This window comes from Panthera tigris, chromosome D4 (assembly GCF_018350195.1).
Source record: "Panthera tigris isolate Pti1 chromosome D4, P.tigris_Pti1_mat1.1, whole genome shotgun sequence".
NCBI classification, from domain to species: domain Eukaryota; kingdom Metazoa; phylum Chordata; class Mammalia; order Carnivora; family Felidae; genus Panthera; species Panthera tigris.
Genome location: NC_056672.1, coordinates 83,479,135 through 83,492,212, shown reverse-complemented (window position 1 = coordinate 83,492,212; position 13,078 = coordinate 83,479,135). Strand labels below are relative to the sequence as shown.

General features: G+C 40.6%; 2 protein-coding genes across 7 annotated transcripts; one reads left to right on the top strand and one right to left on the bottom strand.

Annotated features, from left to right (window-relative positions):
* Positions 1–1,522: 1,522 nt before the first annotated feature.
* Positions 1,523–8,324, bottom strand: LOC102954897 (hypoxanthine-guanine phosphoribosyltransferase). 5 transcript variants are annotated; one of them, XM_042965239.1, is made up of 4 exons: positions 8,212–8,324; positions 7,770–7,960; positions 6,392–6,417; positions 1,523–2,902 (listed from the first exon to the last, which is right to left on the bottom strand). In XM_042965239.1, exon 4 carries the CDS (start codon positions 2,807–2,809, stop codon positions 2,153–2,155), a length of 657 nt encoding a protein of 218 aa, XP_042821173.1. In that variant the 5' UTR covers positions 2,810–2,902; positions 6,392–6,417; positions 7,770–7,960; positions 8,212–8,324; the 3' UTR covers positions 1,523–2,152. The 5 variants fall into 5 exon arrangements, with proteins under 5 accessions (XP_042821173.1, XP_015398601.1, XP_007094462.1 ...); XM_015543115.2 differs by lacking the exon at positions 8,212–8,324 and adding an exon at positions 8,157–8,191; XM_007094400.2 differs by lacking the exon at positions 7,770–7,960.
* A 150-nt stretch (positions 8,325–8,474) lies between these two features.
* On the top strand, positions 8,475–12,911 carry HSPA5 (heat shock protein family A (Hsp70) member 5). 2 transcript variants are annotated; one of them, XM_007094395.3, is made up of 9 exons: positions 8,475–8,575; positions 8,657–8,880; positions 8,983–9,214; positions 9,636–9,773; positions 10,099–10,211; positions 10,312–10,702; positions 10,829–11,066; positions 11,388–11,555; positions 12,005–12,911. In XM_007094395.3, the coding sequence occupies exons 2-9, from the start codon at positions 8,759–8,761 to the stop codon at positions 12,565–12,567; spliced, it is 1,965 nt and encodes a 654-aa protein (XP_007094457.1). In that variant the 5' UTR covers positions 8,475–8,575; positions 8,657–8,758; the 3' UTR covers positions 12,568–12,911. The 2 variants fall into 2 exon arrangements, with proteins under 2 accessions (XP_007094457.1, XP_007094459.1); XM_007094397.3 differs by having other exon boundaries at positions 8,487–8,575; positions 8,686–8,880.
* The last annotated feature ends 167 nt before the right edge of the window (positions 12,912–13,078 follow it).

The window sequence follows — 13,078 nt, the reverse complement described above, 5'->3', positions numbered from 1 at the left end:
AGTACTCCCTGAGGGCAGAGAACCCGTTTGTTCCCCACTGTCCCTCTGGAACCTGGCATACTGCCTAGGATGTAATACATATTTGTTCTGTTTCTGTTTTCTTTTCAACGAATGGGATGAATAAACAGTGAGCCCTGGCTAAAGCTCGTTGTTTTCCACTACACCATTCAGCCTTCCCTGATAGGATTATGTTCTACATACAGTGTTTTGTAATTTGTTCTTTTCATTTAAAAATAAATCTTGAGGGGCGCCTGGGTGACTCAGTCGGCTGAGCATATGACTTCGACTCGGGTCATAATCTTGCGGTTCATGGGTTCAAGCCCTGTGGAGGGTTCTGTACTCACAGCTCAAAGCCTGGAGCCTACTTCAGATTCTGTGTCTCTCTCTCTCTCTTCACCTCTCCCCTGCTCATGTTCTCTCTCTCTCAAAAATAAACATACATACAAACATACATACATACATACAATAAAAGTAAATCCTGGTATGCCTGGGTGGCTCAGTCAATTGAATGTTGACTCTTGATTTCAGCTCAGGTCATGATCCCAGGGTCCTGGGATCGAGCCCTGGTTGGGCTCTGCGCTAAGCGTGGAGCCTGCCTAATATATTCTCTCTCACCCCCCTCTCTTCCTCTCCCCCCCACTGTCCCTCTCCCCTGCTCTCTAATTAAAATTTAAAAAATTAAAAAAAATAAATCCCGAGCTTTATTCCATATCAATACATAAAAAGCCACCTCATTGTTTTGAACCTTTGCACAATATTTCCATAGAATCACTTACCACAGCTGATTAGCATCCCCTATTGATGGACATTTAGATTGACTGTATATTCTGAATAACGAAAAATTCACATGAATTAACTACATATTTTTTAACATAGTTAAAAAAAATTTTAAGGGAAAAAATTTCTAAAGCTCTGGAAATCTGTAAGCAAACAAAAATCCAGAAAGACATGCATGGAAGCTGTTCTATACACAGGTGGCAGAAAGTATTCCTTTATAAAATGCTTTTTGCTCTTTGGAACATCCCAGTTGAAAGTAAAGGACAAGACTTTAGTCACAGTCTTACTTCGTGTTTTGGGCCCTTGGTTGTCCTACAGTGGCCCCCACTGGCAGGCTCAGAAATAGTAGCAGTACTCAGAGGTGGATTTGCTATGAAGCGTGATTTAGGGCCACTCACTTGCCTGGGGATCCTTCTAAGGCCCAAGCAATTCACAGTCAATATGGTTTTGTGACATCTGCCAAAGAAATTTTAATTATTGGCTAAATTGAGGACAACAGATAAAAGCCTAGAACTTAATAAGGAGGAAAATGACTCCTATTGAACCATCATAAATCATGTAACTCACACTTCAGCAAAGTGAAATTAGTATCAGGATGTCCACACTGATGGGAACCATCATGTTAATGCAACATAAAATTTTGGTGTGTTATCTGTATTTCATTTAACCTATGACTAATTATAATGTATGAAATATCTTTAACATAATTATATCTTACACATCTTTTACTGACAACCTTTTTGTTCTCTTAAATTACTTTTATTTATTTACATTTTAAGGTTTTTGGAGGATTTATTAATGTTTTTAAAAGAAACCGTTGACAAAGATTCACCAGAAATAATGTGAACAAGAAGGAAAATACAGTTAATACTACTGAAACAGTAAAATAATTCAAGCCTACACGGTTTGTCTGACAAAACAGTACTTCTTAAATCCTGTCATTGAAACAAAAATGGACTGCTTTTCTAAACAAACAGTGGTATAATTAACAATATTCAATACTATTTTTTCCTGAATATATAAAAATTAGAATACCAATTAAAAATGAATATATCTCCTCTTTAAATATTTCCTACAGATACAATTTCAATATTTTCATTCAACAGTGGTGTGGTTTAAGAGATTTTTCACTCACAAGTCAAATAACAATGCACCCAAAGGGAATCAATAATCTATATAGACTCCCAGTGCGAATAAAGACTTTAGGAAACAGCAAATGATATTTCTAACAAAAATATCAAACAGATAAAATTCTTAGAAGATATATGCAATAAGGTCTACTAAGCAGCTGGCCACAGATGTAGAACATTTGATCATTTTACTAGTGATTTCAAGGGGACTCTAGATGTCTCCAAACTCAACTGGAACACTCATCTTAGGCTTTGTATTTTGCTTTTCCAGTTTCACTAATGACACAAACATGATTCAAATCCCTGAAATATTCATTATAGTCAAGGGCATAACCTACAACAAACTTGTCTGGAATTTCAAATCCAACAAAGTCTGGTCTGTATCCAACACTTCGAGGAGTCCTTTTCACCAGCAAGCTTGCAACCCTGACCATCTTTGGATTATACTGCTTGACCAAGGAAAGCAAGGTTTGCATTGTTTTGCCAGTGTCAATTATATCTTCAACAATCAAGACATTCTTTCCAGTTAAAGTTGAGAGATCATCTCCACCAATTACTTTTATATCCCCTGTTGACTGGTCATTACAGTAGCTTTTCAGTCTAATGAAATCTACAGTCATAGGAATGGATTTGTCACTATTTCTGTTCAGTGCTTTAATGTAATCCAGCAGGTCAGCAAAGAATTTATAGCCCCCCTTGAGCACACAGAGGGCTACGATGTGATGGTTTCCCATTTCCTTCATCACATCTCGTGCAAGCCGTTCCGTCCTGTCCATAATTAATCCATGAGGAATAAACACCTTTTCCAAATCCTGAGCATAATGATTAGGTATACAAAATAAATCTAGATCATAACCCGATTCATCATCACTAATCACAATGCTGGGGCTCCGCGTTGCCATAATGGAGCTGGCTGGTGTGTGGACTGAGGGCAGTTCTCTTCTGTATTACTTTTAGTTTTTAAGTTCTTTAAGTTTTTCAAGCTTGGTAAGTTCCTGATAGATAAACAGGGATTTTTTTTAATAACAAGAAAATGTAGATTAAAAAAGTAACATACTTATGATTTACTCTTTGAAAAACATAGATATCAACAAGTTTAATTTTTTTAATGTTTATTTTTGAGAGAGCGAGCGAAAAAGCATTAGCAGGGGAAGGGCAGAGAGAGAGGGAGACACAGAATCTGAAGCAGGCTCCAGGCTCTGAGCTGTCAACACAGAGCCCGTTGCAGGGCTCGAACTCACAAACCAGGAGATCATGACTTGAGCCAAAATCAGATTGGATTTGGCCACCCAGGCGCCCCAACAATTTTAATAGCTACATAATATTTCATCATACTGAAGTATCAATCTATGATTTTGAAATAAAAATTGTTTATTCCTGATAAATTTTAAATGCTAAACTCATGCAATTTTTAAAAAAATCCTAGAATACAGAAATTGAGATGTAAGACTTTGTAAAGCTTATTTAAAAATAATGGTATAGTAGGGGTGCCTAGGTGGCTCAGTCGGTTAAGCATCCAACTCTGGATTTCAGCTCAAGTCATGATCTCAGGGTTTGTGCGATCAAGCCCCAAGTTGGGCTCCACACTGACAGCTGAGCCTACTTGGGATTCTCCCTCTCATTCACTCCCTGCCCCTCCCCTGCTTGCATGTATGCTCTCTCTAAATAAATAAACTTAAAAAAATAAAGATATAGTATTATCATATTGTTGAATAACCTACTTTTCTTACTTAATGTATAAAAGGTTTGTTATGCCAACTTGACAAGCAAATTCTAAAATTTTTATGGAAATACAAGTGCCAAGAATAGCGAAAAACACTCCTGAAGAAGAACAATGTGGAAGGACCTGTTCTACTGGATATCAAACTATAGTAATTAAGACAGAAGCTAATATGATAAATGGTAAAATTCTAAAGACTGTAACAATAAAGAAAAGTTAACTTTTTTATGGAAGAGGGAATTAGGATCAGCTGAGGTGAAAAAGTGAGGACTTCCGGGTGCTGACAACATTCTTTTTCTTGACTTGAATACCTAGGGATTCACTTTATGATTATTCATTAAACTGTACAATTGCATTTATGAACTTTTCTGTATTCACATAGTAATTTATTAAAAAAAAGGTTTAAAATATGTAAAACATCCAGCACATAGTAGATACTCAATTAAAGGTAGCTACTATTGACATTTAAAAAAAGAAAGAGGCAGTGGATTTGTGACAATCTCCAAGAAATACAGCTAACTGCATGGAAGCAGAACCACATGTGTAGCATGCTCCATCACTAGTTTTAAAACAGGGATATACATCCTGTATATGAATATGAATAAAATCGCACTAGAAGACTACACAAGAAAGTGGTGACAGTGGTTACCTTCACCAGTGTAGAGGGACAAGGCTGGGGATCGGGTGGTAGGCAGACTTATTTTCATTGTATATTACAGGTTGTACCCTTCTAATTTTATACTATGTACTTATGTTTCTGATTTTATTTTTATTTAAGTATTTATTTAAGTACTCTCTACACCCGATGTGGGGCTCGAACTCACAAGCGCGAGATCGAGAGTCTCATGTTCCTCTGATGGAGCTAGCCAGGCACCCCTATATTTCCTAATTTTTAAATGTAGAAATTTAGAATACATATCGAATATTACCACTCAGATTCTACAGAGGTAGCTCTTTATACTTAGTAGCTTATTTTACTTCAAAAGACAATTTAAAACAGAAGAATTAAAGGATTTTCTGTATAAAACCAAAAGGCTTTACAACTAATCAAATACCTTTATCGTAACAACAGCCTTGTTGTTGAGGCAAAATTATATACATTTTACAGATTAGTACATTTTACAGATTAGTAAACAGAGCCTCAGAGAGATTAAATGACTTGCCCTAAATCATAGCTAGTTAAGTGACAGAACTGGAACTCTAGTTTTTATGCTTTCAAACTCCATGGGCTTTTCTATCATACTATCTGACACTGCATGCCCTCCTAAATGCCTTCCACTAAAACAAACAAAAAAGTGAAGAGTAGAAGATGCACTGCTTGTAACTTCATTTTGTGTGGGGAAGGTTCCCTATTAATTATAAAATTCTTAAAAAAAAAAAGTCAATACAAAGAGGGAGACTTAATTGCATAGCACACTGCACTTTCAAAAGCACAAAAAAATGCTACATGATTTATACCTAGTATTGTTCCTGGCTCAGGTGTTAGGGAGATACTTTTGTTTTACTCCTGAGTTGTTTAATGAAGGTTGAGAAATTATTCCCACTCCCTTTATAAAAAAGGCATCTGGGTGGCCAATGTAAGAAAGTAATTAGATATAGCACTTTTAAAAGCATTTCCAAAAATCTGTCAAATTCAACATAAACCACCAAACATTATTTCCCATTGAAAGAAACGTTGAAAACTGACACTCAGGAGGTGGTTTTCTTGAAGGGCTTCTAAAATTTCTTCTCACAGGGGTACCTGGCTGGCTCAGTCAGAAGAGCATGTGACTCTTGATCTCAGAGTCATGAGTTCAGGCCCCACATTTGGTAAAGACTACTTAAATAAATAAGCTTAAAAAATATTTAAAAAAAACACAAACCCATCTCACAGTATATTCATATGATTAATAGCCTCCCTATTATTCTACAACTTTCCAAACACTTTCACATACAGTATCTCATCTAATCCTAACAAGCCAATAAGACAGGACAGAAATCCCTGACATTCAATAGATGAAGAAACTGAGACTCTGGTAGGTTAGTTTTTTCCAAGGTTATGTGCTTTAACTCTTAGCTGAATATTCTCACCAACAACAGATGTGGAAAATTCTCAATTACCAGGGTCTAAACATTCAATTTGTCAGTTATATAAGCCTTTTCCTCTTCCTTCCTGTTCTGTGCCTTTAATTCCCTTTCAGATAGGAAGATTTAGGAACTAAATGACAATGACATCCAATCCTAATCAATCCTAGCTCTGCTTAGATTTCTGAGATCAGATGGGAAATAGAAATCTATTTTCTTATCCATAGGAGCACAAGTGAAGCGAGCTGGTTTAAACTACTGGATAAAAACCTACATTTGTCTATCACTCATTACCAAAATATTTGCAAACTATGTAACTCCCCTATATCCTAAGCAAGATACAAATCTTGGGGTGCCTGGGTGGCTCGGTCAGTTAAGCACCCAACTCTTGATTTCAGCCCAGGTCGTGATCTCACAGTTTGTAGGATCGAGCCCCAAGTGAGACTCTGTGCTGACAGCATGGAGCCTGTTTGGGATTCTCTCTCTGCCTCTCTGTCCTGCCCCTGCTCATGCACACATTCACTCTCTCTCTCTCTCTCTCAAAATAAATAAACCAAGAGTAAGAAAAAGATACAAATCTTATAAACCCAAAGCTCAGGATGACAATCTAGACTACAGAAATTAAAAATCAAATTGCCAAAGCTCAAATCCCGGATCCCTATCTTCTCAGCTGTGTGAACTCCTGGGCAAGTTTCTTTACCTCTTGGGTCTTCAGATTCCTTAGCTCTAAAATAAGGATAAAAAAAAAAAAAATGCTTTCGTAAAAAGTAAAAGAGATAATGCACATAAAGTGTTTAACACAGTGTCTGGTACTTAAATATATATAATTTGGCACCAATACGATTATTGGCATTAACATTCAGGAAACTAGATTTACCTATGTGCTTTTCTATTCAATCCATAAATGATCAGTTTGGATATACTACACTACAACCACCAATATACTCGTTCCCTTTGGAAGTTAGTTAGCTATCACTTCTCTAAATCTTAGAAAAGACAGAGTTGCAGAAGATTACTCCCATCAATCAAGGACAAGGCTGAAATTAGGAGCTTTGTTTTAAATGGATGTTATACATACAAAGTTTGTTTGAAATGGTATGAAGCTGTAATGTGGCTGAATAGTGACTTCTATCCTGATAATGAACTGATGCAACCTACAGAGGGTCAGTGTCACAGCAGTATTACAAGCCCTGTTGTAAGAAGGGTGATGCAATTTCTATAGTCAATTCTGAGTCACCAGCATAACCTTTCAGAAGCACTGAAGGAGAAAGGAAAATTCTTGAGTACTGACTCCTAGGCATCTTAGGAAACTGTATGTAAGAGGTCTCAATGCTATGTGAACATGGTATTGTGCATACCCATGAATCTCAAAAATACATCTAGTGGGAAAAATACTGGAGCCATCAGTTCCTGACTGTGACAATCTCCCATGCGTTTTCTGTAAGCACCTCAAAATATCTTGTATCAGGCCTTCGGGTCTGTCGATAGCAGGTCCTCCAAAAAGATTTGTTGAATGAATTAAGTACTTAAAAAAATTGTTAGGAGCATTGGCTACAGCGCCAAGCTGACTTGGATATCAATTCTAACTCCATCACTCACCAGCTATACAACTTTAAGCTAATAATTTAATATTTCAGTCTCAATTTTCTCATTTGGAAAATGGGAAATGCCAAGTATTAAACTGAAAGACACAGGAAACAGAACCATGCTTGGCACATAGTGAGCCTAAAGTAAACAGTAGCCTCTATTATCTTTTGCTACAGGATGGCTATACAAGAGTAAAGCAATATCAAGACATCTCTATCAGATGGATTTAAGCACAATCTGACCTCCTCTAGGAAGAGTGAAGTTAGAAAGGCATCAAGAATAAAGGCTCAGGAAGGCCTTGCAAACGATAACCCAAGCCACAAAGGAGAAAGATGGGCAGAGGAGGGGAAAGCAAGGGGTGCCAAGCTAGAAAAATGATACATCGCAGGGTGTGAGCGATGGCATTAGTAAGCTCTTCAGGACAGGGTTGCCACACTGGGGTGGGGACTCAGGACGAGGAGGCAGTTACTTTGGCCAGGCCTGTCACTTACCGTGGGGCAGGGCAATGTGGAGAAAACCTGGTATAGACAAAACTAGCTGGCTAGGGAGAGCAGGGCCGACAGAACTGGCTAAGAGCCACGATCCGCAGCTGGGCGGTGCTCCGGACAGGCCTCCGCTCGAGGGCTGCGGGCCGGAGAGCAACAAAAGGCCCTGAGGCTCGGACACTCCAGAACCGTAGTAGCTATAAAGGACAGAAAAGTTTTTTTCTGAGGTAATCACAGCATCTACGCTGAGACCTGCCTGCCTGGGATGGGATGGAGGCTGGAAGAAGGAACAGACGCTTCCCGCTTCGAAATGAGGGACGAAGGATGGACAAGAGGGCAGCGGAAAAGGAGAAGCAAGGACTCAAACCCCACCGCCTCGGGGGAATCACGCACTCCAGACTGGACAGGCCCCCGGGGCCCAGCCTGAAGGCGGGACTTCTGCAATTACCGGCGGAAACGGCCTCCGGGTGAGAGGTCGCATGAGGGACAGGCAGCTGCTGAACCAATGGGGCCTATGCTTGGGGAGGATGTTGCCTTCCGTTGGTGACTGTTGGGCGCGACCAGCAGCCAATGAGCCAGCCGGGGGGGCGTAGCGGTGACGTTAGCTGCGGAGGAGGCCGCTTCGAATCGGCTGCGGCCAGCTTGGTGGCCTGGACCAATCAGCGGCCTCCAACGAGCAGGGCCTTCGCCAATCGGTGGCCTCCACGACGGGGCTGGGGGGAGGGTATATAAGCGGCGTCGGCGACGGCGCGGTCGACGCTGGCCGAGACATCACAGATTCAACGGCTTGGGAGGTTTCGTGAATCCGAGAGGTAAGCGCCGCGGCCTGCCTTTCCGGACCTGCCCTTCGCGTTTTCAGCTGCTCCTGCTCACCCCGGGCCCTGTACCCTCAGATCAGTAACCTCGGTGCGCCCCCGTGCAGCGGCCTGTCGTTGGATTGCCTCTGAGGTCCTGCCTGCCTGCTGACCGACTGACTGGCCTACGGCGCCGGCAAGATGAAGCTGTCCCTGGTGGCTGCGGTGCTGCTGTTGCTCGGCGCGGCGCGGGCCGAGGAGGAGGACAAGAAGGAAGACGTGGGCACGGTGGTCGGCATCGACCTGGGGACCACCTACTCCTGGTAAGTGGGGTTTGTGGAAAGGGGGGAATGGGGCGTGGTCTCCTGGGCTGCTGTGAGGATCGCAGTGCTGATTCTTTCCGTTCTTGGTGATTTTTCCGCCAGCGTCGGGGTGTTCAAGAACGGCCGCGTGGAGATCATCGCCAACGATCAGGGCAATCGCATCACGCCGTCTTATGTGGCCTTCACTCCTGAAGGGGAGCGTCTGATCGGCGATGCAGCCAAGAACCAGCTCACCTCCAACCCTGAGAACACGGTCTTCGACGCCAAGAGGCTCATCGGCCGCACATGGAACGACCCATCTGTGCAGCAGGACATCAAGTTCTTGCCTTTCAAGGTCCGACGGGGTTTTTGTCACCCGGATAGAAAGTGGGTGGTGGTGGGAGTATTTAGGATTAATAAGCTACTGAAAAATTGTTGAGATAACAAAAAGGATGCGAACGTGGTGTATATGTAATAATTTTTATTGAGTAATCTTAGTATGTTACAAAATCTGGTAAAGTAAGCTTGGCGTACGAAGAAATGTCACAAGTAACTATTCGTCTGCATCGTTTAGTATTGATAGCCTGATTGAAACTGAATATGCTTGCCTTTGTAAGGCACTCCTCATGCTCCTTAAGTGTTGCTGGTCACTATTTAGCTCCAGGCAACCAAAGTAAACCAAATAATGGGGGAGGAAGTGGGCCTCAGACCATCCTCTTTATTTAGAGTTTTGAATGTTCTTCTGTCTGAAAATAATAATTCATTCTTTAAAATAGGTGGTTGAAAAGAAAACTAAACCATATATTCAAGTTGATATTGGAGGTGGGCAGACAAAGACATTTGCTCCTGAAGAAATTTCTGCCATGGTTCTCACTAAAATGAAGGAAACTGCTGAGGCTTATTTGGGAAAGAAGGTAAATATTTCTAGAACAGTGTTAAGTAATTTTGTTTTTACTATTGATTGATTGTGTTGCGTAGATGCCTTCACTGGTTTAATAATTAGAATCTGAATGATATCTGTGTATTTCAGTTTTAGTTGTTTGTATGTCTTACTGTAGGCCAAACAAAATACTAGGCACTTTTCACGTGTTATCACTTAATGCTTGCAAATCCGTGGTATAAGATTATGTATGTTGTGTCTAACAAACTGTGTCAGAAACTAAAGTGAAGGTTGGAGTGCAACGTATGAGTTAAACGATGTGATAAAATACACTTAATTATCTTTTGTTATTCTCTTAGGTTACCCATGCAGTTGTTACTGTACCAGCCTATTTCAATGATGCCCAACGCCAGGCAACCAAAGATGCTGGAACTATTGCTGGATTGAATGTTATGAGAATCATCAATGAGCCGTAAGTGTTAAACTCAGAAGTATGGTGTATTTGCCAAATAGGGATAATGTAAACTTGACTAAACTTTTTTTTTTTTTCTTCTTTTTCATTCTCTTAATAGTACAGCAGCTGCTATTGCTTATGGCTTGGATAAAAGGGAAGGGGAAAAGAACATCCTGGTGTTTGACCTCGGTGGTGGAACTTTTGATGTGTCGCTCCTCACCATTGATAATGGTGTCTTCGAAGTTGTGGCTACTAATGGAGACACTCATCTGGGTGGAGAAGACTTTGACCAACGTGTCATGGAACACTTCATCAAGCTCTACAAAAAGAAGACAGGCAAAGATGTCAGGAAAGACAACAGAGCTGTGCAGAAACTCCGACGTGAGGTAGAAAAGGCCAAACGGGCCCTGTCTTCTCAACATCAAGCAAGAATTGAAATTGAGTCTTTCTATGAAGGAGAAGACTTCTCTGAAACTCTGACCAGGGCCAAATTTGAAGAGCTAAACATGGTATGTTCCTTGTTTTTTGCTTTGCTAACGAGATTTAGTTAGACTCTGTTGGGGACACTGCATTTAGCTATTTAGACAGTATCTAGGTATAATAGGCATCATCACAGTAATTGTTTCCTATTCTAGGACCTGTTCCGTTCTACCATGAAGCCTGTCCAGAAGGTGCTGGAGGATTCTGACTTAAAGAAGTCTGATATTGATGAAATTGTTCTTGTTGGTGGCTCTACTCGAATCCCGAAGATTCAACAACTGGTTAAAGAATTTTTCAATGGCAAGGAGCCATCCCGTGGCATAAACCCAGATGAGGCCGTAGCATATGGTGCTGCTGTCCAGGCTGGGGTACTCTCTGGTGATCAAGATACAGGTAAGTCAGTGTCACAGCATCTTCCACAGTATTTCAATAGCTTGATAGAAAGAGTACAATTAGCTGTTGCTTTAGAAAGCAAGAGAGTATGTATAACAAGGTCATACAGCTGGTGAAGGGTAAAGTGAGGACAAGACCTGGCTCAGTTTCAAGATCCTTAGCAATTACATTTAATTTACTACTTCTGAAATGATTTTGCATACAACCTCTCATTAAATGGCAAGATGGAGAAGATAAAGTTACATAGTTCATGGGGAGACTGCTTGGTAGTGCTCCTGTGACTCAAATTAGAACTTAACCTTGGTTAATTTACCTTTGCAGGTGATCTGGTACTGCTTGATGTATGTCCCCTTACACTTGGTATTGAAACTGTGGGAGGTGTCATGACCAAACTGATTCCAAGGAACACTGTGGTGCCCACCAAGAAGTCTCAGATCTTTTCTACAGCTTCCGATAATCAACCCACTGTTACAATCAAGGTCTATGAAGGTAATACTCTTTGTTAATGACATGGTATGTTTGTGGAAAGTGATCTCTTAATATATTGTATTGAAAACAGAAGGGAAAGAAAGAATCTGCTGGTTTCAGACAGGGGTCCCTAATTTAACTGGTGCTGAGTTTGGTAGAGTCAGTCCTAAAATAATAGTTATCATCTAGCTATCTAGCATTCTTTGCCATTAGAAGTAACTTCTGAGCTGGCTCCTAGAATACCATAAGAATAGAGTTCATAATGCTGTAGATGAAATTCAATTAAAACTTAGTAGTAATGTAACAGTTGGGCCCACTTGAAATTCCTTGTAGAGCAATACTGACTGACCCCCTTCTAGCTTGATAAACACGCCCTTGCCACTGTAGGCTCTAACAGTGTAAGGATCCAGATAATACTAATGTTGTTAGTTGTTCCTAACAAGTTTTTTGTGTGTGTGTATACCTTCTAGGTGAACGACCCCTGACCAAAGACAATCATCTTCTGGGAACTTTTGATCTGACTGGAATTCCTCCTGCTCCCCGTGGGGTCCCACAGATTGAAGTCACCTTTGAAATCGATGTGAATGGCATTCTTAGAGTGACAGCTGAAGACAAAGGTACAGGCAACAAAAATAAGATCACCATTACCAATGACCAAAATCGCCTGACACCTGAAGAAATTGAAAGGATGGTTAATGATGCTGAGAAGTTTGCCGAGGAAGACAAAAAGCTCAAGGAGCGCATTGATACTAGAAATGAATTGGAAAGCTATGCCTACTCTTTAAAGAATCAAATTGGAGATAAAGAAAAGCTGGGAGGTAAACTCTCCTCTGAAGACAAGGAAACCATGGAAAAAGCCGTAGAGGAAAAGATTGAATGGCTAGAAAGTCACCAAGATGCTGACATTGAAGATTTCAAAGCTAAAAAGAAGGAACTAGAAGAAATTGTTCAGCCAATTATCAGCAAACTCTATGGAAGTGCAGGCCCTCCCCCAACTGGTGATGAGGAACCAGCAGATAAAGATGAGTTGTAGACATTGCTCTGCTAGTGCTGTAATATTGTAAATACTGGACTCAGGAACTTTCGTTAGGAGAAAATTGAGAGAACTTAAGTCTCGAATGTAATTGGAATCTTCACCTTGGAGTGGAGTTGAAAATGCTATAGCCCAAGTGGCTGTTTACTGCTTTTCATTAGCAGTTGCTCACATGTCTTGGGGGTGGGGGGGGAGGAAGAATTGGCTATCTTAAAAAGTGGGTAAAAAAGCTGAGTTAGGGCGTGTGTTCATCTTGGAAATGTTCTATTTAACAATTGGGTCATGCGCATCTGGTGTAGGAACTTTTTCTACCATAAGTGACACCAATAAATGTTTGTTATTTACACTGGTCTAATTTTTGTGATAAGCTTCTAGTTAAGTCAGTTGCTTCAAGGTCACATTCTTACTTGGTGGGGTTTTGAGGTAAAGAAACCTTTTTATTTAGTTGTTTCAGGGATCTTGCCCTAACGTTAATTTAAGAAAGGGGTGGGAAAGGTAAGAAACATTCTTA

Bases quoted from the DNA above. Each gene is read 5' to 3' on its own strand.
- LOC102954897 (XM_042965239.1), bottom strand. From the start codon at position 2,809: ATGGCAACGCGGAGCCCCAGCATTGTGATTAGTGATGATGAATCGGGT.
- HSPA5 (XM_007094395.3), top strand. From the start codon at position 8,759: ATGAAGCTGTCCCTGGTGGCTGCGGTGCTGCTGTTGCTCGGCGCGGCG. The intron at 8,881-8,982 runs GTAAGTGGGGTT...TTTTTCCGCCAG, and splicing joins CTGGGGACCACCTACTCCTG to CGTCGGGGTGTTCAAGAACG. The intron at 11,556-12,004 runs GTAATACTCTTT...TATACCTTCTAG, and splicing joins TACAATCAAGGTCTATGAAG to GTGAACGACCCCTGACCAAA.